This window comes from Barbus barbus (assembly GCF_936440315.1).
Source record: "Barbus barbus genome assembly, chromosome: 46".
NCBI lineage: Eukaryota > Metazoa > Chordata > Actinopteri > Cypriniformes > Cyprinidae > Barbus > Barbus barbus.
In genome coordinates, this window is record NC_136724.1 from 20469848 (window position 1) to 20497842 (window position 27995).

The following is a 27995-nucleotide window of genomic DNA, read 5'->3' on the forward strand; positions in this document are numbered from 1 at the left end:
TCTGTGAGAGGCACATTAATCAAAAAATGTTGGGATACAAAGTTATACACTACATGTCCACATTTCTTACGTTCTCATACTTTGAGATATTTGGCTATTTGACAGAAAATGGATTCACTCAAAAACAGATTTGTGACCCTGGACCACAAAACCATTCATAAGGGTCAATTTTTTTGAAATTGAGATTTATACATTATCTGAATGCCGAATAAATAAGCTTTCCATTGATGTATGGTTTGTTAGGATAGGACAATGTTTGGCTGAGACAGGCCTACAACTATTAAAAAATCTGGAATCTGAGAGTGCAAAAAAATCCAAATATTGAGAAAATCGCCTTTTAAGTTGTCCCAATGAAGTTCTTAGCAATGCATATTAGGGTCACATTTGTCCTTCATTTCATAAGCAAGGTCATTGGTTTCAGAACAAATGGCTCATTTTCAAGTAGCTAAATTCATGTAAGATTTTATAACAGCGATAAAAATAATAAATTTCACAAATTGTGGGAGCTCAAGTCATCTCATTGCATATATTCTGATACCAATTATCAATGAAAAGTTGGAAATTGCACTTTTGTGATCAGAAAATTTATCTTATTTTAATAAAACTGAAGATGAAAAACAAGCACATTTTAGGCATCACCAAATGGAATTCAACAAAAATATACTGTGTTCATACAGGTATTTTAAAGTATTTTAACACTGGGAAAATGAAACTTAAGTTTCTTTGTTTAAAAAAGGAAATGCTTTTAAAACAGGAAATATCTACAATTGCACAATGAAAGAGAAGACAATCCCTTCTATGATCTTCAGCTTGCTGCTCTGATGTTGTTGATCAAACACAACCTCCAGTGCTCAAGTTGGTTTAACCAGGTGTGCATCTGCACAATATAAACCTCTATTTATAGTGTGCAAACTTCACCTTTATGCTGAAAAACACAGTTTTACTAAAGAACATAGCTGCATATTTTCTTGTTCATTAATAAAGGAATCTTGTTGTTTGTTGTTGCTTCAATTTCCCTCTCTATTTCCTCCAGAGGTCAGCTTGGTAACCACTTCTAACAACTGTTTTTGTCTACCGCATGCTTGCCATATCACCTTTGGTTTTGTACACCTTGAATGTGAACACAAAAGGACTTTATCCTTTGAAATTCAAAGCATTAGCACTTGGTGGACATGGTCCGACTTGGCAAGAATAAAGAAAGTGGGATCAAATACAACCAATTTCTTGTCGGACAGGTATGCAATTCAAGCCATTGTACATGTAACTTGTAGATTCTGTAATCTAAGTTAAGGTTATCCAACTTCAACTGGAATCCCTCATTTTAAACAGAGCTCAGGATCAAGCATTCTCAGTTGGGAAAATCCTTTTGCTTTTGTGAAAGGCAAACAGGCTTATTGGATTATATTCAAGTATGTCTATAAAATATAATTTCAGACAAAGCAAAGGCGGCCAGTAAAGATGCCAATCTGCAAATAGACATTCAATCACAATGCGGAAACCTCACTGTAAAAATATAAAACGCTCAATGATCGAGTAGCAGAGCAAATATAGAATTCCTAGTTTACAAGTGACCAACGGCTCATCCACATGAAAGACATGTTTGTGAGTTGAAAAGCTCTAACAGAAAATGTCAAAAAATTGGTTTGGATCAAGCATTATATGATGTGGTTAAAGATCTGGGTTGGAAACCGAAAGGTTGCAGGTTCAAAGCATTGACACGTGAGCTATAAACTTGGTGTTCGTGATCAATTTTTGGATAATCAAGTCTAGAACTCTCATTTTCTCAAGTTTGCAAAAAATTATATTACCAAAAATAAAACCAAAACTTGAATTAGAGTACTTAGAATGGAAATCTATGGGACTGTTTAATGCATTTTTATGTTGGTTTTTCCAAAGTATAAATTATTAACTCAAATAGTCACAAGTTCACAGCAAAAGTCAATCAGATGTTTCTAAATGTGCACCTACTTGCACTTTTGAATCTTTTTCATTTATTAATTTACAAAGAATGTTCAAAAAAAAAAATGTTTGGGTGTTTTTTTTTAAGATGCCTTGTTGCATTAAAAAAAAAAAAACTGTGCAACGTAATGGAAAAATGCAGACGCGTTTTGAAAAGTTGAAAAATAAATTTACACGATGCAGTAGATTGTGGCACGATGCTTGAGTTTTTTGGCTGAAGACCTTCATGTGAGTGTATGCCTAACTAGTCAACCTCACTAACAACTATTCAGCTGTTGGATGACTAGTCAATTAGCCGACCATTGTGAACCATCCCTATTATATACTTATAGCAAAAGCTTGTACAGAAGTAACTTAACAATACAAATTGTGTGACTGTACCAAATATCAGGTAAGCACTAGCATCTACAAAACCACACTTAGTTTTGGACAAAAATAAATTTTTAATTTCAACATATTGTTTAAATACAGCTGGACATTGGAGATGCTTATTGCTGTGAGATTAGTGATGTTTAATAACTTTATCAAACTCACAAGACACGCCACACTACCTCTACATACAAACAAACAGACCATGCCCGTTGATCATTTGATTCATAGATCATTAACGTTCATTAAATTCAAGAGTTACTTGAAGGGAAAATAAAAGCACAGACTAAATGATGACTGGGCGATATCAGTAAACCACTGGACTTTTCACTGTTGACTTTGCAATGTCTAGTGATCTATCATGATATGCTGACTATTTGAATTTCACTTCTAGACGCCAAGTTATAAATTAATAATGCATTCTGTTATGTTGATACAAACATCACCTAGAGAAAAAAAAAACTGATTAATGACAAAATAAAAACGCATTGAACACTATGTATGCTTAGGCCAAATTTCATAAAACTCATGAACAAAGTGATCTTAAAGTTACTACATCGTTATGATATTTAAAAAATAATAATAATTTATAGATAGGACAGTAGAGAGAGACCACAGGAAAGCATTGGTTAGAGAGAGGGGGGGCAGGATCAGCAAAGGACCTCGAGATGGGACTCGAACTCGGGTTGCCGTGAGCGCAGTTGCGTTGTATGTCGACGCGCCAACCACGAAGCTATTGGCGCCGACCATCGTTATCATTTTTAGACACTCTTAGAAAACATTATGCAAAAATCTTTTATCTAAAACTAAATTCTATTTGATCAGTTGAGCTGATGATTGAATGACCATCAACTGTTAAAACTGTTTAAAAAAATAAATAATCAATTAAATAATGTTACGTTGCATCTAAACACATAATTTTGAAAAAAGCCATATTCACAGAAACATTAAAAAGCATACATACATTAAACGTCATGTACGTGTATGCAAAATTTCAGTCACAAAAAAAGATAAAATTTGCAGTTAAACTAGTAATTACTTGTCATTTTTAGATACTCATAAAAAGTTATGCAAAAATGTTTTATTCAAAACAAAATTCTGTTGGATCAACTAAATTGATTGAATAGCCCACCAATTATTAAAATAGCAACTGGTTAACCATGTAAAAACAAATTAAATGGCACCTGATTTGCATGTTTAAATGCCCATTTCAAAAAATGAACAGTTAAAAAAGCATAATGCAAAATCCAATGAAACATACTAACTTACCTCAATGTGCTTACTGCAGAGAAGCTGCCGCTGACATCTTAGTGTAAAGCCAACAGCCACTGTGTACAGAACGCCAGCGAGAGAGAGAGAGAGAGAGAGAGAGACACAGTCAGAGATCTGAGTGAGAGCTTATAAAGCACTGTATATCTGCAGTGTTTCCCTCACACACTCAAACACCAGCACTGATGAGGAATCGAATTAGGTTTCCTCCCCTAGACCTCTGACGGCTGGCCATGTGACCGCATAGTCAGCTATGACACTCACACACACACACACACACACACATCCTCACATATATAGTACACACTCAGACACCTCACATCCATCTGTATTTTAAATGACTAAAAAAGACATTTTAACAGTAAACGTGTCATGTGAGGAAACGTTAACCATGACAAGGACACTTGTAAGACATCATTCTATCCTTGATGAAGTAAACAGCGCTGATAGCATAACAACAAAAAAGATTCTTAAAAACCAATTACAGGAGCCTCATTTATTTACCAATGGCTTAACAGGCTTTTTGATATTCTTGTGTAACACTTGCTAAAGATTTTAAACTGCTTGTTTACTACTTTAAAACAGAGAGAGGATTTTTAATAACATATGTATAGAGCAATTTTGTATTTTGACAATTAATTATTCCAAATGATTACATAAAACTCAATCTTTACTTTTTACATCAATATACATGATAATAATGATGATTAATATAATAATGTGATAAAATAACTACAGTATTACAATAATGATTATTGTTACTAATATAATTTAACAAATGACGACTAGTAATGCGATAATCATATTATTATATCATATAATGTTGTTATTAATATTAAAAATAATTAAAATGAAAATAAACTGCTGCAAACTTGTTTTTGATTTTCTTAGATGTCTGAAAACCAATAAAAACTGATTTTTATTTAGCTTTTGACAATAACTAAATCATTAGAATTTTAATTTTTCACATTATTATTACTCATTATGTTGATAAATGGTAATAATAATAATAATAAAATAATTTCCATTAGCCTATTATCATTATTATTTTTGCAAACTTGCTTTTTGATTTTAATAATGCAGTACACCCTAATAATACACCCAAAACACTCCCAAAAAAGATTATATAAGAAAATAAGTAACTTCAGGGCTTAATATCGGTGGATACATGGGCACATGTGCACAAAACATCTAAAACCTGAAACGCAAGCACTGTTTGAAGTTGCAAGTATTTGTTTGAACCAACAGCCAAGTGTGTAAAATGCACGTGTGTGTGTGTGTGTGTGTGTGTGTGTGTGTGTGTAGCAGCATGAGTATGTGTCAGTAGGAGTCACATGGTCTTGGATCAGCCCAAAAGACCAGCCGCATATAATTAAAACTTTAGTCTGCTTCAAAGCTTGGGGTTTTCCTCAATCCCAAAAAAGCTTCAGGAACAGAGGAACTTGGACTGGTCAGTGACCTCTTTGAGTATATGGTTTAAGGCCAAGATGTCAATGCCTGTCGGCACAATGTTATAAGTGGTACCACAGGGTTTTATGCACAAAACCAGACTAAACGAGAATTACTCAATGAGTCCAGTGACTACCACTCCTAAAGTGTGACTGTGACATTATAAATGTTAGTTAACGTCATTAACTCAAGTTTGTCATACCACTAGCATGATAAACAGAGCGGTCTCCATTCACAACATTAGTGCAGTGACTCCCACAGCATAGGATGAGGTCAGATATAAAGGAATCTCAACTATCAGTTCACAGCTAGGGTGAGCGAGTGCGAGTCTTGAGCAACAATCTTACTAATTTCTACTAGAATAGCCCTACTAATACATCATGATATAGTGGCTTAATAGTACACAACATAAAAATAAAAACAGTGATGCACAGAAATTATAATTCTGGCCGATAACGATTAGACAATAATTATGTTCATGTTATGGCCATTAACCAAAAATGGTTAAAACAAGGATTCTGCAGTATTTTGTATAAATAGGCCTAGATTCAAAATAAAAATAAAATCCAATGCTACAAGCAGTTATTTTCCTGAACTAAAAAAAACCCTTGAAACTTGAAAAACATTTAGCACTTTTAAGTATTAAAATATATAAAAATAAAACAAATAAAATAAATACTAAAATTAGTTTTATTTACAAATGTATTCTTCTTGTGTAAAATGTATTTAAAAATACTTATGTAAAATATATTCTTATTATTCCAAGCATATTTTATAATGTATAATCCTATTTATTATTTGATTTAAATCGCCTGTTTAAAAATAAGAAAATACGCCCTATAGTTGTATATAATTATACGCGATATATATCCGTATATAATACACATTTTAAAATTGTATTGCATACCTGCTGCTGCCATAATAAAGACCTATTTCGAATGTTTACATGCTTTTCTTCTCTTTCTGCACTCACTCCTGTGGTGGAGCAGTTATGAAGTATTAAATACTTTTCAGAAATAAATATGTATGCAAATTACACCGAAGTACAACAGTTACCGTACGGTGTTCAGGAGTGTTCAAAAAGGGTTTAAACGCTGAATTTTGAATCGATTTCTTCTCTTAAACTCAGAGATGTGGATTCGGACAGCAATTAAATTACCACACGACCTTGGTGTTTGTCAAAAAACAGTAGGTAATTTGGCCGGGGATTTTTACGGAGGTGGTGAGCGAAAAACACAGACGTCTTGGATTCGGACGGCAATTAAATCACCAACTACCCCCTGTATATGGTGAAAAATCACTTGTGTCCCCCTGAGAAACAATTACCGTCCGAATCGGGCTATACATATATATTAGTGCTGTCAAATGATTAATCGCATCCAAAATAAAGTTTTTGTTTACATAATATATGTATACTGTGCATATTTATTATGTAAATATAAACACACAGTAAATATTTACATGCAAACATTTATATTCTTATATTTTATATAATATATAAATATACTGAATATATAAAAAATATACATACATGCGCGCGTGTGTGTGTGTGTGTATGTATATGTATATAGTATATAGACAGACAAAGGAAGGAAGGATGAAAGAAAAAAATAGACTAAAGCTATAGACTAAAGTTTTATTGTGCATGTACAAATAACATAATTGAGAATTGTGTAGAGACATAAATGTCAGGAGAAGCCTAATCTCAGAGGAACCACCTGATGGACATTGCCATTTTTTTTCAGTCATTTTTGTATGTAGTCGCAACCTGATTGGCTGGCTGCTACATACTTTCCAGGACTCAAGGTGCATGAGATTTTATCAGGCCACAGGGAGTCTCGTTTACAAGTTCCCAGGCCGCTACAATTAGCACCTCAGAGGAATTATAAGTGACTGGATGCGCCAAAGTTTGTGGTACTGAATATGTGAAAGATAATGATGAATGGGACGATATAAAAAGAAAGCATGTGTTATACGACATATTCAGTGACATCAGATGCTCGAGATGAAGAAAACAATATCATTTTGCACACCTGCAATCTGAGCTTCAATTAGATGCTAACCAGTCATTAGATGATTTCTTTAGCTTTTCAGTTTTGTCTTGATTTGCATGTCTGCATTGCACAGGTTACGCAATTTCCTGACAAAACAAAAGATTTGACAAATCTATCTTACATTACTAGATCTGGTAGTAAAAACAAACCCTCAATTCAGCAACAAAATGAGTAAAAACCTGCTGAAAACAGCACATCCTTCACGGTTTTCCGGTCACCTTAACTTTTCATTGTCAGCAAACTGCTCTGGTCATGATAAACAGGGAAGGCAGTTTAAACAAACGTAGTAGAGTGTCAAAACATTGGGAAATGAAGAAAAGCTATTTCATAAATGCGCATTGGCATGCATAAAGCAAGATTGCAGCGACAAAACAATTACATCAAAATACAGATTCCTCTCAACATCCAAATCCACAAATAATGGAAGAATATTACTGTATTTCTCAGTGGCTATTCAAAACTGCAAACAAATCCAGTGAATTCACTCTCAGTTGACTGTCCAATGCCACAGTCATGGTTCGCAGTTCTCCGTAACCAGATTTCACTGCAGCCTGATACTTGGCTAGACTTGCCTTTGGCACAACAGTGTAAAGTCCTACATCTCCATAGACATAAACTGATAAACCACTAACACTCGGAAAGTGGCTTAAAAAACTGAATTGACAAATATGCTTTATTGCTTCCAGAAACAAAGAGATTATGGAAAACGCATGAATTCATTTGGGTTTCGCTACTTGAGAAAGGCTAGAAACAGATCCATGCTCAATGTAGTAACAACAAACAACGGCTCAATGCAACCGTTTTGGCACAAACACTTTGTAAACTTTCAACAGTCTTTGCAGCGCAGTGAATCGTGACCCCACTGTAATCAAAACAATGCCGTTGCAAGCCTCGCGAACGCAGCATCTGGGTGAACTTAGGAGAGTTACGAACTTCTGTGAGTTACGAACTTCTGTAAGTAGTTACGCTTCCTAAGTTGTTTCCTGAGGGCTCAGTTTTCAATTGAGTGGAACATGAGATCTAAATTAAACAAAAGCACTGGTGTAACGCCTCAAAATTAGCCTTATCATAAGTTTAAAAGACACCTGATACACCCTCAATTCATTCCCAGGATACTTTGGGAGAATAATATGCACTAGTGACTGATATATCAGCTGATATTTAGTGGTTCTAAAGACAATAATTGTGGTTACTTGGTCATTAGTTAAAATAAAATAAAACATTAAAAAAGCATTTGATTTCAGCCACCAGTTACCAAGGCAACATTCCTCATTTTCATTTAAAAAGAAACCTAAAAACTATATAGACATTATAAAAATAATAATAAATATATTAATTAATTAATAAAAATGGGGGAGGGGGCACATTTTCTAAAACTTTAAGAGGAAGTATAAAAAAAAAAAAAAAAAAAAAAAAAAAAAAAAAAAACATCATTGATACTAAAATAACACCGTCAAATGTTTATAAATTAATTTTAAGAAAATATTAAATAGGCCTAATACATTCAGTTTTCATTAACCCTGTTTTCAATTGTGGAAGACAGAGAAAAAAAAAAAAAAAAAACATTCAGATGCTTAATATAAAAAAAAACAAAAAAAACAACAGGGACTGAAAGTCTTTGCAATATAAAAAGTAGAATAAAACTAGTTCATATGAAGCCAATGTGCAATGCTTTGTGTGATTGTGAGACTGAAATTCACCAAAAATTCTGATATCAATATTAGTAGCAATGTCAGCTGGGTGAACAAATAATTATTTATTTATTTTTGAGTACCTAATCTGTGAATCGGTTTATCCAAGTCACAGAATCAAACTGAATGATGCGTTTATGAATCTGAATCATGGATCTGGTGAAACTCAAAGCGGTCGCAGCAGTTAAAAGCTTGCTGGAAAGAAAACGCTCAGTGAAAATCGACTAATATTTCCACCTGTTTACCACAAAAAAATGCATAGGCTTCAAAAGACCTGAAATATTGATTCATGTGAACTATTTTAATGATACTTTCATGTCATTTTTAAAGATTGAAGGCTTCAGTCCGGTTCATTGTAATTTCATGGAAAAGAGCATGGAAATCAGCCATCACATGTTCTCCTTTGTGTTCCATGGAGGGTGAGTAAATGACTGAATTTACATTTTAGGCCAACTATTCCTTTAATGCACTGCAGTTTAACTGATTTGCATTTTTTTCTCAATTCTACATGATTTCACAGCTTCACATAACAAATGCAAAATACAAGTGTTTACGAACGATCCTGGTGTTGTGCAAGAGAGAAACGACAGGTGAAACTCAAACTAAGCTTATTTAACTATCACTTCAAGACTAAACAGCTGTTCAAAGGTGTTTTTCCCTGCACACCGGTCAGCAGGGGTTTCGCAGACTCCGGTTACGGACACACAAAAGCTCCGTCAGAGTTCTCACACTCTTTCTGTTTAACTTGGAGCGGACAATCACGTCTTTGTAATACGACAGCAGCGAACAAACCCAACAAAGCAAGCCCCGACCAGAGGAACACTGTCATTCATACCTTGAGTCACACCAAAACAAACAATCACAATGAAATATCGAACCGGCTCACGACAACGTGAATACAGTAACACATATCCTGGGAAATACAGTACTGTATAAACCACACAGGAGCCCCTGATCAAGTGTTGGGTCCAAGGCGGACCGATTTGCAAAATAGCCGTGTCAGATTTGTAATATCGTGGTCTACGTGAGAACAGCGACCTTAAAAATATTTTTCAGCTGATTAGCGTCACCAGCTGAGCAGACAATTATGAAAGCACAAAGCAGGACTTTTGAAAATAACCTTAACCCCGTAGGGAAATAGTAGGAGCCTGCGACATTTTTTATTTATTTTTTCCTGGAGGGCAAAATAAGTTAGCTTACCGTTGATCTGCATTGGAATGCAAGCATGAATAAAGCTTGTTTTATTATATCATTGCTAGTTTTTTTTTGTTTTATTAAAGTCTAGAGTACCAATCGGCAGGAGGTAAATAAGATGAAAACTGTCTTATAAGAAAAATCTAACATTTAATAAACAACTGCATCTTTTGCTAATAATGTCAACCTGTTTAAAGAAAAAAAATTAATATACATAAGCAGCTCAAAATTTACAAATGGCAATCTATCTTCAGTGTATTACTAAAGGATGTTGAAACATCAGTCACGCGTAAGCACAGATAGAGAAAGAACTACAAAGATAAATATTTTTCGCTGTAATCTGCACCGATTTGCTGGCCTCTGGCATTATTCCTTAATCGCACTACAAAAACAAAGGCAAAGTTGCCAATTTAAAGCTTGCAAGTACTGGTTGCACCAAGTCAGTGCTTCGTTCCTCTAAGAAATCTGACTCCTTGATGGCTTTACAACACTGATCTGACCTAAATCCAGCTGACCTCTGGAAACAAGCACACACCAAACAACAGCTTAAAGATTCAAGGTTTATAAACAAATGATTGTGCCATTCGTCTGACACGACCAATCCAAGCCATTTTTGTGATAATTTAACCACAGAAAAAAAACATACCTACATTTTCCAGTGAGAAATTTCCTTTAATATAATTTATTATTAATAATGTCATTTTTATAATTTGTGTTCATGTTTAGATGTATATAAAATGGCTAGATAAGACAGATCCCACCTCTTGTGTTTATGCGTGTTCAATGTTCGTGACACAGTCTGAATGAACAATATAATGCTCACACACTTGACCACTTTATCACGTAAAATTAAAAATGATCAGTTTGTGAATTTTAAAGTAAATCTCAGTGTCTGTGACCAATATTTTTGATGATCTGAAAACAAGTTAACTATTAAAAAGAATAGCTGAACATAAAAGTTCACAAATAAAATATATATTGTTTAAATTGTTACTGCCTTGAGTTATTAATTTGGAATAAATGTAAAATGTGTAAAAACACTAACTTGATGAGATTCATACTTGGCTTTAATAAACAGAATATTGATTACATTGTCAATGTAAAAATATAAAATAGAATTTAATTTTTTTCTCTCTCTCTGATGCTTATTTAACGAAGGAAATGTGACTGGGAAATTAATTTACATTTGGTAAAAAAAAAAAAAAAAATCCTATATATATAAATGAAGTCACTGGAAGGCTTGCTGCTTTAGTTCCTTTCTCAGCTCTGAGTATTTTCCCCGTGGATGTCACGTGGCAGTGGGTTTTATGATTATGTCTGACAGCGGTCCACAGACCAAGACTCACACAAACGAGCAGACGAGACGCAAGCAGACGGCTTCATCACTACACAACGCAGTTTTCTCAGCCCATGTTCATTTAAGATTTCCCCGTTTAAAGTTATTTTACCTAAGAGCTTAGCGCGAGCTAACCGATCACCCGTGCTTGCAATCCAGTTAGAAAATCACTTTTTATGCTCCAGGACACTTTATGCGTGGCCGATATGAGCAGAATATCTGATGTTGCTCACAGTTTACTCGTATCTGAGTGTTTAAAACACTTAAACATGTCTGAAATATGTCTTACCTCAGACGATCTCCCTTCCTCACTGATGATGAGCCGCATCTGACGCGCGCGCGCGTGCGTGTCATACAGATTTCGACTGGAAACTCCTTCCCTTTTCAGGGAAAAAAGGTTCAACGGGCTTTTATTTACACCGAATGCATGAATGCGCACGTCAAAAGAGGTGCACGTATCAAAATTCCTGAATCTAACCTGACTTCGAATAATTTTATTTTATTTTACTTTTGCAACTTGGTATATTACTGAAACGATAGAAGCGCAATGACAAGATTTAATAGCAAGGAGCGTGCTTAAAATTATTGCATTAAAAAAAATGCATGTCGGGTAAACAAACTAATTAATTTATGGTAGTGTTTAATAGCACATTCCACGAATTCGGTAGATGCTATATACAAACAACTATCTTTAATTTATGAGAACTGTTTATATTTCATTCAAATTGGTGTGTAAAACTGTAATGGCTGCAAACCCCATAAGAAATAAAACATAAAATGGCTCATATAAAATTAAGTTTGACTTCCTAGGTTGACATTTCTAAATATTAAGCACCTCTTTCACTAACCGTTTGTTGGAGAAGAGCAAAAAAATCTTATTTTATTATTTATTTTACTTATTTTAGTTCCATGCCTTTTGTTTCAAACACGACCTTATTGAACAAATATGACATCTGCCGGCCAATAAAGCTTATTGCATCCCAAAAATAAAACAAAACACACAGCAAAAGAAATTAGCTGATTTTGTAGACAAACGAAAATTGTGTTTCGTTAAGTGACCGTCTGAAATGAACGCTTTAGTAAATGTTTATATGGGTAGAGATGCGCCTGCTCCTTTAAATACATCCGGTCGAGCTGTGATTGACAGTCCTAAAGGGGCGTGTCTATGTATCAGTCATCCAATCAGCGTCGAGCAAACAGTCCGGACGGAACAGAACCCGTGACGTAAGCGGTCACCATTCTACTGTGCGTACAATCAATAAACATCTTCTGCAAAGTGACAACAAACCCATATATTCAGCATTTTTGAGGATATTAAATACAGTTATGGACTCCACAGCGGTAAGCGATAATGATTCATCAGAATCGGCCATTATGTTTTTTTATATGCTTGCTATATTAGCTTGACGACATGAATAAAACATGATAAACTGTGACAAGTGCATTAAGTTTCTATAGTCCAGCATAATGCACGACCTTTTATTATTGTCTCGTGAAGCTTTTAGTTATACAGTCATTGTTATTGTAACTCTTTAAGATTACAAGGAAATGTACAGTAGGCCTAAATCAGAAGGAAAGCCCCTTGATGCACAACATGAGTGATTTTACATGCATGCATGTTCATTGAGGTATCAAATATATATAGAATCATATCAGATGCAATCAAATAATATAAACGATTCACCTTTTTAAGTGTTTTGAGTGTTCTTCAGACAGTTAAAACTGAATTGGCATGGCCTACTTGCACTGGGCAACATGGTTAGATTGAAATAAGGAAATGAATCATCATAAGTAAATGTGAACTAATGCATGCTCTTATTGTTCAATGGATAGCAGCTTTTGTTACCTCAATCCTGATAAAATGGAACTAAATACTGCTTTTATACAGATATTGCACTTGTATCAAATATGGCACTACTGCTATCCCACAAGAATTCATAAACAAAAAAAGAAACCAAACTGTATGAAGGTAAAGTCCACTGTATCATGTGAAATCTGTGGTGAAAGCATTAGTACCGTGTGCATAATCAATGCTATGTTTGTTCTGAGCATGTGTTGTCACCTTTACATATTAAAAGGACCTTATTTTACAGCCTTTTATTTGCGCTGATTCCATGTGCATCTTTTACTTAGAGATGTGTTATAAATAAAATACATTTATTTTATGCATTTTAAGCTTCTCTGGATAAAGCATCAGCCAAATGCATAAATATAAATGACTATATTAAAGCAGACTGCTGAGTTTGAAACATTTTACCCTTATGAAGAAGTACTGTAGTGATGCCATGATACTGGATGCAATACCATGGTACTTTGATATGTACATAGATACAGTACATGCATACTTTAAATGTATATTTGGATTGTACATAACACATACAGCATCAACACACCTACTCATTCTTTATTATTACTGTTTTTTACCTTTTATAAAGATAGAAAAGTCATTAAATCTTTGAAATAACACAAATGGAAGTACAATCTTGTGAAGAGTAATTTTTATATTAAATATTAAGTAATAATAATAATATATATATATGCATATATATGCATATATATATATATATATATATATATATATATATATATATATATATACACACACACACACAAACACACACAAACAGGTGCATCTCAAAAAATTAGAATATCTAGAATATTTTAATTAGAATATTAGAAATTAGAAAAAGTAAAACTTTCATATATTCTAGATTCATTACATGTAAAGTAAAACATTTCAAAAGTTTTTTTTGTTTTAATTTTGATGATTAGAGCTTACAGCTCATGAAAGTAAAAAAATAAAGTATCCCAAAATATTAGAATATTTACATTTGAGTTTCATTAAATGATCATCCCTACAATAAAAATTCTGGGTATCTCTTGTTCTTTGAAACCACAATAATGGGAAAGACTGCTGACTTGGCAATGATCCAGAAGACGAACATTGACGCCCTCCACAAAGAGGGTAAGTCACAGAGGGTCATTACTGAAAGGGGTGGCTGTTTACAGAGTGCTGTATCAAAGCATATTAAATGCAAAGTTGACTGAAAGGAAGGAATTGGGTAGGAAAAGGTGCACAAACAACAGGGATGACCGCAAGCTTGAATACTGTCAAGCAAAGCTGATTCAAACACTTGTGAGAGCTTCACAAGGAGTGAACTGAAGCTGGAGTCAGTGCATCAAGAGTCACCACGCTCAGACGTCTTCAGGAAAAGGGCTACCAAGCCACTTCTGAACCAGAGACAACGTCAGAAGCATCTTACCTGGGCTGTGGAGAAAAAAAACTGGACTGTTGTTCAGTGGTCCAAAGTCCTCTTTTCAGATGAAAGTAAATTTTGCATTTCATTTAGAAATCAAGGTCTGGAGTCTGGAGGAAGACTGGAGAGGCACAGAATCCATGTTGCTTGAAGTCCAGTGTGAAGTTTCCACAGTCAGTGATGATTTGGGATGCTGTGACGTCTGCTGTGTTTTATCAAGTCCAAAGTCAATGCAGCTGTCTACCAGGAGATTTTAGAGCACTTTATGCTTCCATCTGCTGACAAGCTTTATGGAGATGCTGATTTCCTTCTCCAGCAGGACTTTAGCACCTGCCCACAGTGCCAAAACCACTTCCAAGTGCTTTGCTGACCAGGATATTACTGTGCTCGATTGGCCAGTCAACATGCCTGACCTGAACCCCATATGGAATCTATGGGATATTTTCAAGAGAAAGATGAGAAACAGTCGATCCAACAATACAGAAGAGCTGAAGACTCAATAATAGTGCCTCAGCAGAGCCACAGGCTGATCGCTTCCATGCTATTCTTCACTGATGTTGTGCTAAAGGAGCCCCGACCAAGTATTGAGTGCATAAATGAATATACTTTAAAGAACTTAAACTTTTCTGTTTTGCAAATCCTCCTTATGATTGATCTTAGGATATATTTTGAGATACTGGATTTTTAACTTTCATGAGCTGTAAGCTCTAATCATCAAAATGAATACAAAAAACTTTTGAAATGTTTTCAAAACTTTTCACAATATTCTCTTTTTGTGTATGTGTATATATATATATATATATATATATATATATATATATATATATATATATATATATATATAATAAAAACAAATACAAAATATATATAATAAATTTAATACAAAATATAATAATACATTTTACTTAATGATATAAAAATGGTAACTATATATAGTATTTATATATAGAATTATTATTATTAAATTCATCCATTTAAATTAATTTTTAGTTGTCTAGTCATTAAATAACACAAATGGAATAATCACCAAAAATGTGACATTAAATTATCTTATGTAAGCAAAGTCTCCTTCCTTTGGACTCAAATTGTGTTTGTCTACAAAGCAAATTTTAAGCATTTAAGCAACGAGCCTTAAGAGGTTTTTAAGATGATGAGAAACAAATTTAAGAGTCAAAACCTTTGAGTTGTACATGTGGTACTAAATGTTTTGGTGCTCAGATTGTTGTGGTGTTTTCTAGACCGTAGGGGGGTTCATCAGCACCCTCACTGAGATGGGCTTCAGTGAAGATCAGATACAGGCGGCGATGCAGGCCGGATTCTTCTCTGTACCAGATGCGGCTGAATGGTATATGTTTTTATGGATGAAAATAATAAATAAGCTTTATAAATTATTCTTGACTTTTCCCTAGCGAAAAAAGTGTGACCATGAAAAGTGTAGGCTAGTAATAGACCTGTCTGGTTCTATTCAATGGCCTTAGGGAATATTGAAAGTGTTATTAGACAGCATTGTGTTTGATTATTAAGCACCAACCCTCTCATTTATTCTCACATTTGCTATGAAGGCTTTTGCAGGGTGGGAGTCCACGGCATAAACTAGTCAAGCAGCCGTCAGGTCCTTTAGAGACGGCGTTTTCTGCGTTCAACCCTCCCAAAGATGCTCTCAGCGATAACAACAACTCACAGTCTGAAGCAACAGGTACAAACAGCACAGTTTGTTCATTTACTCATTTGAATGACACAAACAGACTTCTTTCACAAGAGTGTTAACATTCTTCTGGGAAGGAAAATGTGATTTACTTTACAAATAAACTAGAATGTGACTCACAGGTCATGTAGGATGTTAATACTGGAATCTGAAGTGTTATGCAATACAGAGGAATTTTCTGCTTTTAGGTCCTTCATTGGTCTTGGCACCTCCTTCTGTGAATGCTCCCACGGCAAAAGAGCATCCACCTCTGGAAACACGGATCAAGCAGGATAAGAGTAATTTCCACGAGCAGCAGAGGCAGCGAGTGGCTCAAGAGGCGCGGACAGAAATGAAACAGAAGAAACAGGTGAATCAGTGAAAGGTTCATGTTCTTACAATAAAGCTCCATAAGCAAGGGATGGTTCACTCAAAAATGAATTCACTCACGCCCATGCCATTCCATGATTTCTTCTGTGGAACACAAAATCTGTTCTTTTAAATACACAATTGATGACCAATAGCTGTTTAAAAAGTTTGGTTAAAATATTATTCATTATTTTTTAAATTAATTATTTTTAGATGTTTTTAGTTTTTCTTTTTTGTGCTATTAAAAGACAATATACTATATATAGAGAGAACTCTCTCTCTCTATATATATATATATTTTTTTTTTTTTTTTTTTTTTACTAAATTAAATATTCAAAAATCAAGTTAGAAAACAATATATTGCTTATTATTTATTGATATTTAAGTTCATTTGTTTCATCATTTATTTTTATTTCAGGTTTAGTTCCATTTAGTTTTTATTTATTTTTGTTTATTTAGTTATATATATATATATATATATATATATATACACACACACACACATATATACACACACACACACACACACATAATATATTATTTTTTATTATATAATTTTTATTAATTTCATCTAATATTTATATTTAAACAGTTTTAGTTGTATAATGATGAATGTAAATAATGATATATTACTCAGTTGCTTAATATTTATTTTATAGTAATTAAATTTTTCTTATCAGATTTAGTTACATTTTACTTTTTATTTTTGTTTATTTAGATGTTATATTTTTATTTATTTTAGTATTTTTTGTCATTAAGTTTGTCACCTTCAAATATATATATATATATATATATATATATATATATATATATATATATATATAAAATTGTCAAATATCATATTCTGTTATATATATATATATATATATTTAATTTTTTTTTAATAGCTGAAAAATAAAACGATACATTTATATATTTTAATATTTATAAATAGAATTACAATAATATTGTATATTATACCATAAAGAAGTCACAATGTGAAAACAACCTCAAAATATCAGAAAAAAAAATTTCATCCTCTTTTTAGAGCAATCTGTGTTTTTGCTCCATCAGCTGTCAGTTTCATACTCCTCAAGATCACTTTTTGGTTTTCAGTGGATTAACGGTTTGTCCTTTGATCAGGAGCGTGAGTTGGTATTGAAGAGGATAGCAGAGGACCGGCGCAGTCAACAGGAGAAGGCCCAAACCGAAGCCACGGCCGAGACCTCTCCATCCAGTGGACAGGGCCAGAGACTGGGCGGACATGCGGAGACCAGCGTGGACAACCACTGCATCCTCATGGTGCGAGATCACATCTGTTTATCCTCTGCTTTCTAACAATCGCTCTTGGCATTATTTCACATGAAGTCAAACCTGTTTGTATTGTTTGTGTCATAGATTCGTCTTCCCTCTGGGGAATCAATGCGCGAGCGTTTTCCTGCAGACACTCCCTTAAGTCACGTCGTCCAATACATTGCCGGCCGCCATCCTTCACTACCTGCTTTCTCCCTCCTGCAAGGGTTTCCTCGAAAGCGCTTTGGGGAAGCTGAGCTAAGCTGTTCCCTCCGGTCTCTGGGACTGACTCCCAATGCTGCACTTTGCATACAGACCACGCCCCCAGAGACGCCTCAGGACCTGCCCAGTCCAGCATCCCAATTGGCTGTTGTAGGGCAGGCAGAGGCGGAGCCACGGGAAGAGCCAGTGGCGCCACCAAATGAGCAGCCCCAGGTGGAGGCCGGGGCTTTAGAGGAACTAGAGGTGCCTCCACCTCTGCCCCATCAGCTGTGGGAGGAAGCAGTGGGGTATGCTGGGATTCCTGGGGTCGGACCGCCGCTTTCAGGACCTTCTCATTACTGGGGTAAGATTTGCTTTGATTAATTTGTGAATGCACCACACAGTTATTTTAGTATTATTTCTATACTCATTTTCTAGTTATTAATATTTTGAGTGCTGCAGCCGTGACTGTAAAAAGTCTAAGTATCATCAATTTATATTTACCACAGTCATAAATTAAAAAAATACCATTAAAAAAACCCATAGGAAAATCCTATGGCGAATTAGTCTTCCAGGTTTTGATGTCAAGACTGCAGCACACTTTTGACTTTTATTTTTATAGTTTCAGTTTTTATGTTTAATTTTTATGGATTATTTAAAAAACGAAATTAAAATAATGATATATTACTAATGACTTGCTTAAAATTAAAGTTTTTTTATAATTCATTTTTTATTTCAGGTTTAGTTTTTGTTTTATTTACTTTTGTATTCATTAATTTCTGATTACTTTAAGTTTTCCATCTAATATTTATATTTTATTTTTAGCTGTTTGAATCAGCAAAAATGTTCATTTTAGTTTAGTTAATGATAAAAATAATTATATATTACTTGTTGCTTAATTTAAGCTTATTTATTTTATTTAAAATTTATTTTTGTATCAGATTTCGTTCCATTATTTTATTATTTCATCTAATAATTATTTTTTTCCTTAACCTGAATTAACACAAATGTTTTCAATAGTTTTAGCTAACCATTACCCTGCTCTTCACAAACTTTACTTACATTGTGTAATTACACATTTTCTCCTGACAGGACGAGGCCATAAACTGGTGCAAGCCGATGCAGAAAATGAAGAACATTTGGAAAATGAGGAGCAACCAGAAGAAGAAGTTGTACCTCCATTTCATCTCAACGGTATATAACGTTTTACTTTCACACTACATTTTGACAGGACGTTGTTATGTGGTTGCTAGGGTGTTCTGGGTGTTTTCTAGATGATTGCACAGGTAAAAAGAGTCCAAAGTCTCTATGGTATTCTGAACTCTAGTTATGGCTCAGGTACCTCCTTGATCCCCTGTAAAACTATGAGATATTTTCTACCTTTCTTATTGTTTGCCAGGCAAAAATATGACTGATTGTCTAGAAAAATGACATGTTTTTGAGGTACCATTCATGTTTTTAGCACAAACATTGTGAGATGAGTTGAGTGCTTAAGCTTAATACTTGAAGTTTTGAATTTAAGTATGAGCATCAATAATAGTGATGCTTGCATTAATAATGAATAAAATATGTCTGAAAAGTAATTTCTCATTTCTCCATGATTAAACCATCACGATTAGCACAATAATTAGAATTGGCTTGATTGCAATCGACTCTGATCTGGATGAAACTCCAAAAACCGCCAAAGATAAAACAAGCACTTCTCGCCACGATCAAAGGGAATTCCTGATGAGACCGTAATCAGATAGTCTGGAACGGAATAAAAAGCCATGTACGCTGCTTTTGGACTCCGCTGAATCAGAAAAAGCCATAATCTCATAAAGGAGGACCGGAATGGTAATGAATAGACATTTCTTCAAGGGCTCTAATCACAGAGAATCCTTCAAAACATTCAAGAACTGCAGCTTTATTGCTTCTCGGTCACTGTTCATCATTCTGCAAAAGCTTTGTTTATGAAATAAATGGAACTACATTCTTGACTAAAAAAATAGATTAGTTGTTGTTTTAATCAGGTAGACACAGTCTCATCCCAGCTTTGGTTCCCAGAATGTTCTGTGAATGTTAGTTTTTGGTTGTTTAGAAATAAAACATTCCCGGAACCTTAAAGCTAACATTAGGGAAATGTTCTGTGTTCTCTGAGATGTAACTGATCTTATAATATAGATTATTGATCTTAAACAATCACAGAATTGCTGTCTTTGGACTGCTGTGCTCAGGTTGGTCTGAATCACAGATCTTTGTTCAGTAACCCTGCGTTGGGTCTTGAGCAAGTGACCAGAGAGTGAGAAACTCAGGGAAGTCCATATTGGGTAAGAGGTCAATGACCTTACTTGTCCTAGTTTAGATCCGGTTATAAGTAAAAACCCATTCACCTCTTTCAAATGAGAAAACTCGCAACTAGCAAGCAAGTCGTGTGCTCGAACTGCATACGCTCTACATATAGGCTCTTTTAATTGGCAGTTTATTGCTGGGAGGGAAAGCAGCTGACGGCTTTGGTCAGCATTTTAAGATGCTGTGAAGACGATCATATGTTAGTTTGCACATCAGAGACACGCAGGAATTAACTGCAGCTGGATTGATTTAGCAGGCGGGCCTGTGAACATGCTAATATATGGTAATTAGCCTCACATGCAGTTAGTTCCAGTGCAACTGTTTTGATATTGAGGCTGTGTAATTGAATGCTTGGTTAATTCGGGAGTAGCAAGGAGCTATTTAAGTTTAATTTGTTTGCTTGATGTGCTTATGGGTCGTACAAGTAAATCATTGTAAATTGCTCTTTAAAATGTCTTAATCTTTTTAAGATGCATACCTTCAGTCATGAAAAACCTGGAAATATCAGGGAATTTTCTTTTTTTTGCAGTCTTGAAAAGAATCATAATACATCTTTAAAATATTTTAAAATGTAATTTATTCCTGTGATACAAAGCTCAATTTTGTTCCAGTCTTCAGTGTGACGTGATCCTTCAGAAACCATTCTCTTATGCTGATTTGGTGTGCAAGAAACATTCTGCATTATTATTAATGTAAGCAATGAAAATTGCTTAATTTTGTGGATACATTTTTTCTGGATTCTTTGATTCTTGACCACATTTATTTAATATATAGTAACAGTTTTATAAGCCTTTACTGTCACTTTGGATCAATTTAATGTGTCCTGAGTTTGACTGAATAAAAGTATTAATTTCATAGATTAAATGGAGCATACAAAATAGAGCATAGCTATACATGTACTTTATATCTAATATATTAATATCTAAAATAATCATATGTCTGCTAGAAACTTCTCTGTTTGGGTCCAGTCTCTATAAAAATTATTTTCAAAAACCTTATCCGGTAATCTGGAATAACTGGAAAAGTCATGGAAATTTATTTTAAGGTGTAAATGTATAAAAAAAAAAAAATCTAATAAATGTATAAAAATCTGAATCCTCTATACAATTTATATATGTTCTCTCTCTCACTCTGACAGGATTGCCACGGTTGCCCTTCTTCCTGGAGAACAGGGGAAGAGTGGGACTGGAGCAGAGACATCACTGGCCGGAGCAGGGCAACAGACTCAGGTAGGATGATTTCTAAAGGGCCTGGAGGGTGAGAAATTAATGGGGTGATTAGTAAGAGATTATAAAATGATCACAGTTGGGTATGGTAATAAATGTAAGAAAGAAAAACCTTTTGCTTTCTAAATTTTTATCGATTTGTTTCCTAAACAAAATGTTAGATATGTTTGCCTTAGCTTTTGGAAAACTTAAGCAGTGTACATTGTTTACCCAAAAATTAAAAATTCAGTCTACTGATTGTTACAAATTTGTATGACTTTCTTTCTTCTGTGGAAGATATTTTTCAGTGGGGCCCAAAACTATTTTATGATGGTAAATGATGACAGAATTTACATTTTTGAGTGGACTGTCCCTTTAAGTGACTATAATTGGTTGTGTGTTGAAGGGCGGCGGAGCCTGATGAGCCAGCAGACCCCGAGGAAGGCCGTGCGTTGCGTGGAGCTGCGGGTCAAGCCGCAGTCGAGCGTTTACAGCGAGCTGCCCATCACGACGAGCAGCAGTCACTACACGGGCATCCCTCGCCCCCCAAAAAAGCCTTCAAGACCCCCCGTGTGCCCCCTCTCTGTTCGATGGCCACCAGGGCCACCGTTTCCCTCATGACAGGTCAGAAACAGACCACAAGGTGTTATTTACCAGTCACATGAGTGCTTAAGAAAAGCCATTAAACGTAGTCTTGCTCTCTCAGCTCCCAGCATGCAGTACAGCAGTAGCCTGGCGTGTTTGACCCCAGAGCTGGCCGAACTCTTGTTGACTCATATGGCACGTGAACGTCTCCTCCGCCCGCGTACGCTGGAGCTGTTCTTCGGCTGCCCGTTGCAGAAGTTTGTCCTAAACTGCTACCCATACACCACCAACGAGCTGCTGCGGCAACTGAGGGCGTTTTCCTGTCTCAAACATCTCAGCTTCGTCAACTCTCCACTCATCACAGGTGTGCAATATTAAGATGTTATTACAGTATATAAATAAATAGATCAATAAATAATTTTTTAGGACCATTAAGACTTTTACATTTTAACACAAAATTCTCATTACTGAAATGCAAAAAAACTTTTTGTTCTATTACTGTAATGGTAAAGTAAATAAAAATATAATAAACATAAAAACTATTAATAAATTAAATGTAGAAAAAATTTCAAATAAAAAAATTAAGTCATAGCTATATAATAAATAATACAATTTAGAATTTATTTTTTATTAATAATAATACTATATCACACATTGTTAATGTGATGATTGTGAAATATTTTCATAATATGTATTATTAATATTACAAATAATATTAAATCTTAACACATTAAACAAAAAAATATTAAAATAAAAAATATCAGAGCTATATAATAAATAACATTAGTATTAATTAAATTATTTTTATTAATAATAATAATAATAATACAATATTATTATTAATATATGTTAATATATTATTATTGTTAAATATTTTTATAATGTGTAATAGAAATATATTGCAAATAATATTAATTCTTAATACGTAAATATTTATTACATTAACATTTGATGTAAAAAAAAATATATATATTTTTTTTTTATTTGCATTATGGTAATGACGTAAATGTGCTTAATTGTCATGAAAATAGATTTCTGAAAATAGACATTTGATCAAATATGTATTTATTCTTTTGATTTTGGAGTGAAATATGACTAGATTTCTGTGAGAAAAATCACACTTCTATAGGTCGTATTTCTATTGATTATAGGCTTGATTTGCTTGTAAGATGATTTTATAAAGCTGTTAATTATTTCCTGTTTCATTTTTGCAGATGCTGGTCTTTCAGTTTTGGCCAACCTCTCAAAACTGCAGCATCTCAACCTGTCGTCTTGTAGCAAACTAACAGACAGCTGTTTGCAGCATATCACAGGTGAGACGGCGTGTCAGAAACCACTCACTGGAGCATCCATAAGCGATTATCATAATGTACAAATGCATCACCTGTGTATGTCTGATCTCAGGACTGCGCAGTCTGACGTTTCTGGCTCTGGACCAGACCAAAGTAAGCGATGCAGGTCTGCTGATGTATCTGCAGTCAGGTTCTTCTGCGCTGTGTCAGCTCAGCCTCAATCAGACGGCCATCACAGAGAACACACTGAGAGTGCTGCCCACATGTGTCCCACAGCTACGAATGCTCAGTATTAAACACACCAAGGTAACCTCGTGTGATAACATAACCTCGTAAAAAGCTTACCTCGTTTCACTAGGGTACATAGAGTGCATATATTTTTTTTTTTTTATTATTATTATTATTATTATTATTATTTAAAGGTTGTGGTTCAATCCCACAGTTTGTTTTGGTCATTTATGGACAGGGTTATCTAAAATAGATTATTTTACAATAATGGACTAACAAAAAAAAAAAAACAATTCCTAAATTCATCCTTTTTTCATCAAAAGTTTTTGAGTGTCTCTTATGCTCACCTAGGCTGCATTTATTTGATCAAAAATACAGTAAAAACAGCAATAATGTGAAATATTATTACAATTTAAAATACCCGATTTCTATTTTAATATATTTTAATATGCAATATATTCCTATGATGCAAAGCTGAATTTTCAGCATCAATACTCCAGTCTTCAGTGTCACATGATCCTTCAAATATCTGATTTTCTAAATTATAAATGTCTTTACTGTCACTTTTGATCAATCTAATGTGTTCTAATGAACAGTAGACTGCATTTGTCTCTTCAAACAAACTCCAATCTCAGTGTCATGAAGCCGTTACAGGGCTTGTTTGTAAGGTTTATTTATTTTGGACCGTGATAGAACGGCGTAATGGAAATCACTGTACGTTTACCCTATATTTATTTAACATTTGTCTCCTTTTGCCTTGAGGTGAGTGATGTGTCTGCACTCGCAGAGCTCCGAAACCTGCAGACGCTTCACCTGGACGGCACAGGTATACGAGAAGATACTCTCCAGTGCCTAGCAACCCACCCCAGCCTATCAGCTCTCAGCCTTGCTGGCATACCGGTCGCCGATGGAAACCACACGCTGGAGATCATTTCAGGTGCAGCCAAATAGAGCTATCTGTATTCATGGCTTTTTATGCATCATTTATGAAGTACTTTATGCATGCATGAATGTGTTTTGTAAGTTAGTCAATCCTGTTTGGGGTTTTAGTGAAGTAAGAGCATTTATTACATTGTCTGATTTCTCCACGCAGGCCTAAGGCTTACCCAGCTCACCCTGCCCGGCAGACACTCTGTGACGGACAGTGGACTTGTGTTTCTCTCCAGACAGACTTTGCTCTTAGAGCTCGACCTGACGGACTACACTCAGCTCACTGACCACGGCATCACACAGCTTGCCAGCATGACCAGGTAGAGCTTTAGGTCCAAAGTGTCCATGCAGTAAATCACATGAGATAAGGAGCTGCTGTTCTGGTTTAATCTGGAGTAATGCAAGCATGCAAATCTTGTAATGCTGGAATAGGCTTACTTACGGTTATTTACGAAATCATTGGCTATATTCCAAATTGTTGTTGTCAATTTTTCAGGTTTCCCACGGTCAAGCAAATGGAAATATTAGAGAATTTCAAAATTCATGGAAATTAATCAAATGTAGTTACGCTCAGCATTTTCTTTAGCTGGAATTTACGGTTTATAAAATGTTAACATTATAAAATTAACATTTCTTGTCCAGTCATTAGTAACAGCTGGAAATGACCTGGAAATAATGGAAATTCTTTGGTCAGAAATTGTGGGAACCCTGATTTATTTGTAAAGGTTTATTCACGAATGTGTGCCACAAACGACTTATTCACACTGTTCTTTTTTTGTCAACAAATATAGTGTTTTTTTTTTTTTTATTAACTTTTGTTTTATTTGTTTGGAGATAAAACTCACAGACCAATAAGTTTCTTTAGTAAATTTTCCAGCATTCTGAGGAAAAAAGTGATATTGCAATATATCATGCTATTGCTGTTTTACTGCTTTAAAGCAATCAAAATTTGCATTGTCCTGCAGTTTTTCTTTATGCCGTTGGTATGAGTAGACCTTTCGTTTGCAATTAATTTCTCCGTTCATTAGAACTGTATTCAGAAGTCTTTTACTTTTACCAAAGATGGTAATGATGACCCGCCCCTTTTCACCTGATAGGTTGAAGAAGTTGTCTCTTAGCAACACTCAGGTGAGTGACAGCGGGCTGCAGGGACTGATCAATCTAAAAGAGCTCCAGGAACTGTGTCTTGACCGTACAGCCGTCACCAGCAGGGGCGTCGCAGCCTTGATCACACACTTACCACATCTGCAGGTACAGTAGAGAATATATTATATACAGTAGAGAATATATTTTATATATATATATACACACACACACAGCATATATTTTGAAAATATTTACATGTGTGTGTGCAATGAATATTTCTGGATTCAACGTACATGTGTGTTTTGTAGGTGATGGGTTTGGCCAGTACACAGGTGGGCGATACGGTGATCAGACGAGGTCTAGTTCACTGTCCACAGCTGCTGAAACTCAACCTCAGCAGAACCAGAATCACAGATCAGGGTATGTTGTGCAGTCTTACTCCCTCCACAATCATTTTCTAGTAAAGAAACGTCTCTAACATACTGAATTCTACTCTTCAGGTCTGAAGTTCCTGTGTCGTATGCAGTTGAGTCAAGTGAACCTGGATGGCACAGGCGTAACTCTTGTTGGCATTGCTAACCTGATCTCCGCCTGCCCTCATCTGGCCAGCGTTCGAGCCAGCCATACCCGCGCCATTCCTCCAGACCAACAGTCTGACGATGACGAAGACGATAACGGCAACAACACCACACGATCCTAGATGTTTATGTGCATTTTTCAAACACGGCCATGGTACCCTTTAGTTGTTTCTCAGAGGGCAGATTATTCAGAGCTTCCTTTTTCCATAAGTAGCACTACAATCTCACTTGGGTTCGACAATCAAGCTGAAATATGTTTTTGAATGTGGTTAAACAGTGTAATGAACAAAGTGTTCATACTTAACCTGCGTTTTGTCTGGTACTTGAAACGTGCCATGAATATGCACACTTCAAAAGTATATTTTCTGGGCATTTTGCATTTTTCATAAAATTAATTAAATATCATTTAAAAATACTGACGACTTGTAACAGCATACCAAAAAAAACCAAAAGGCATCATAATTTAGTAATAATGAAGCTCAAATATCGATAATCAACAATTTGCATGACAGATGTAGAAGTATTTGAATCTTTTACATTGTGTATTGAGGATCTGTGCATGAACATGATATGTTAATGAATGAAACAGATTTTACGTGGATATATTTTGGATAAATGCATCTGAATGATTGATTGAAGTGGAAAGTCATTTTGGACTGGAAGTTGGCATTTCATTTAATTACATGCTAAAGTCAGTGTTGTTTTACTGGCATGTTACTGAATCTAGCAGATGTTTTACTCCTGTATAATAGTATATCTTTTAATTAGAGGATTTATTAGTCTGCTGGCATTAAATAGATCCAGGTTTGCACTAACATGCATCTGTCCTTAACTTACACAGTTTTTCCAAAAGATACAAAAAAAGTTATGAATCGTGAAACCCCCCCCCCCCAAAAAAAAGAATAGCATCATCACATTGGCGTTCGACTGTTTCTGTGTGCATTAGTGTTTCACCTTTAAGCATTTGAATGCAATAACATTTAAACAAAGATCTCAATCATATCTGGAAGAAAGGACTGTGTATAAAAGAAAAAAAAAGTAAAGTTCTAAATTCTAAACATACCTCGAATGCACGGTGCTGTTCGGTCTTGATTTGACGCAAAGCTTTGTTGAAACTGTCAAATGCATTCTTGTTGCCAACAGTTGTCTAGTCTGAATTAAAATGAGACACAAACTCTGTTTTTTACATTCAGTACTCAGGAGCTAGTCAATGGTGCATCATGAACACGGTAGCGTCTTTTTCACGTTTATTTAAAATGCCATGAATTTAAGTGTGTATGTTCCTACAACCCCAAAATAGCTATTTCACCGTTAACCCACTGAACCCTGTTTGATGTGTTAGAAAATGTTAGTTCTGTGACATTAGTGCAAGTATACAGAAAATATTCGCAACAATTCATTAAGGAAGTCTATTAACAAATTCACCCAATACACCAAGAGTGTGAATGTATGACACAGCTCCTATTAGATGCATGTTGTACAGTAAATTCATTCAGTCAGCTCCACATTTGTACAGTTTATTTTGCAGGTAACTAGGATGGTCTAAAACTATTTTTTACTTTAGGTCTACAACGTTAATAAAAGCTACATTTTGCAATGGTTACTTTTGTCTTTTCATTGCTTTTTTACCTTTATAATTTGAATTTATATATTAAC

At 34.8% G+C, this 27995-nt stretch overlaps 2 protein-coding genes across 3 annotated transcripts in view; one reads left to right on the forward strand and one right to left on the reverse strand.

The window, feature by feature from the left end:
- Positions 1-11671, reverse strand: part of LOC306864739 (anion exchange protein 2-like) — a 42299-nt gene extending 30628 nt beyond the window's left edge. For both annotated transcript variants that reach the window (XM_079408944.1, XM_079408942.1), the window contains exons 1-2: positions 11611-11671; positions 3598-3656 (exon numbers count right to left, since the gene is read on the reverse strand). The gene's annotated coding sequence lies outside the window, so the exon portion shown is untranslated. The remainder of the gene's footprint in view (positions 1-3597; positions 3657-11610) is intronic.
- An 850-nt stretch (positions 11672-12521) lies between these two features.
- LOC306865207 (uncharacterized protein) lies at positions 12522-27941 on the forward strand. The gene is made up of 17 exons (XM_079409675.1): positions 12522-12662; positions 15817-15923; positions 16141-16274; positions 16472-16632; positions 17754-17912; positions 18009-18468; positions 19197-19298; positions 21574-21664; positions 22047-22264; positions 22347-22589; positions 23440-23538; positions 23630-23823; positions 24508-24682; positions 24839-24995; positions 25773-25926; positions 26070-26181; positions 26262-27941. The coding sequence occupies exons 1-17, from the start codon at positions 12648-12650 to the stop codon at positions 26459-26461; spliced, it is 2781 nt and encodes a 926-aa protein (XP_079265801.1). The 5' UTR covers positions 12522-12647; the 3' UTR covers positions 26462-27941.
- The last annotated feature ends 54 nt before the right edge of the window (positions 27942-27995 follow it).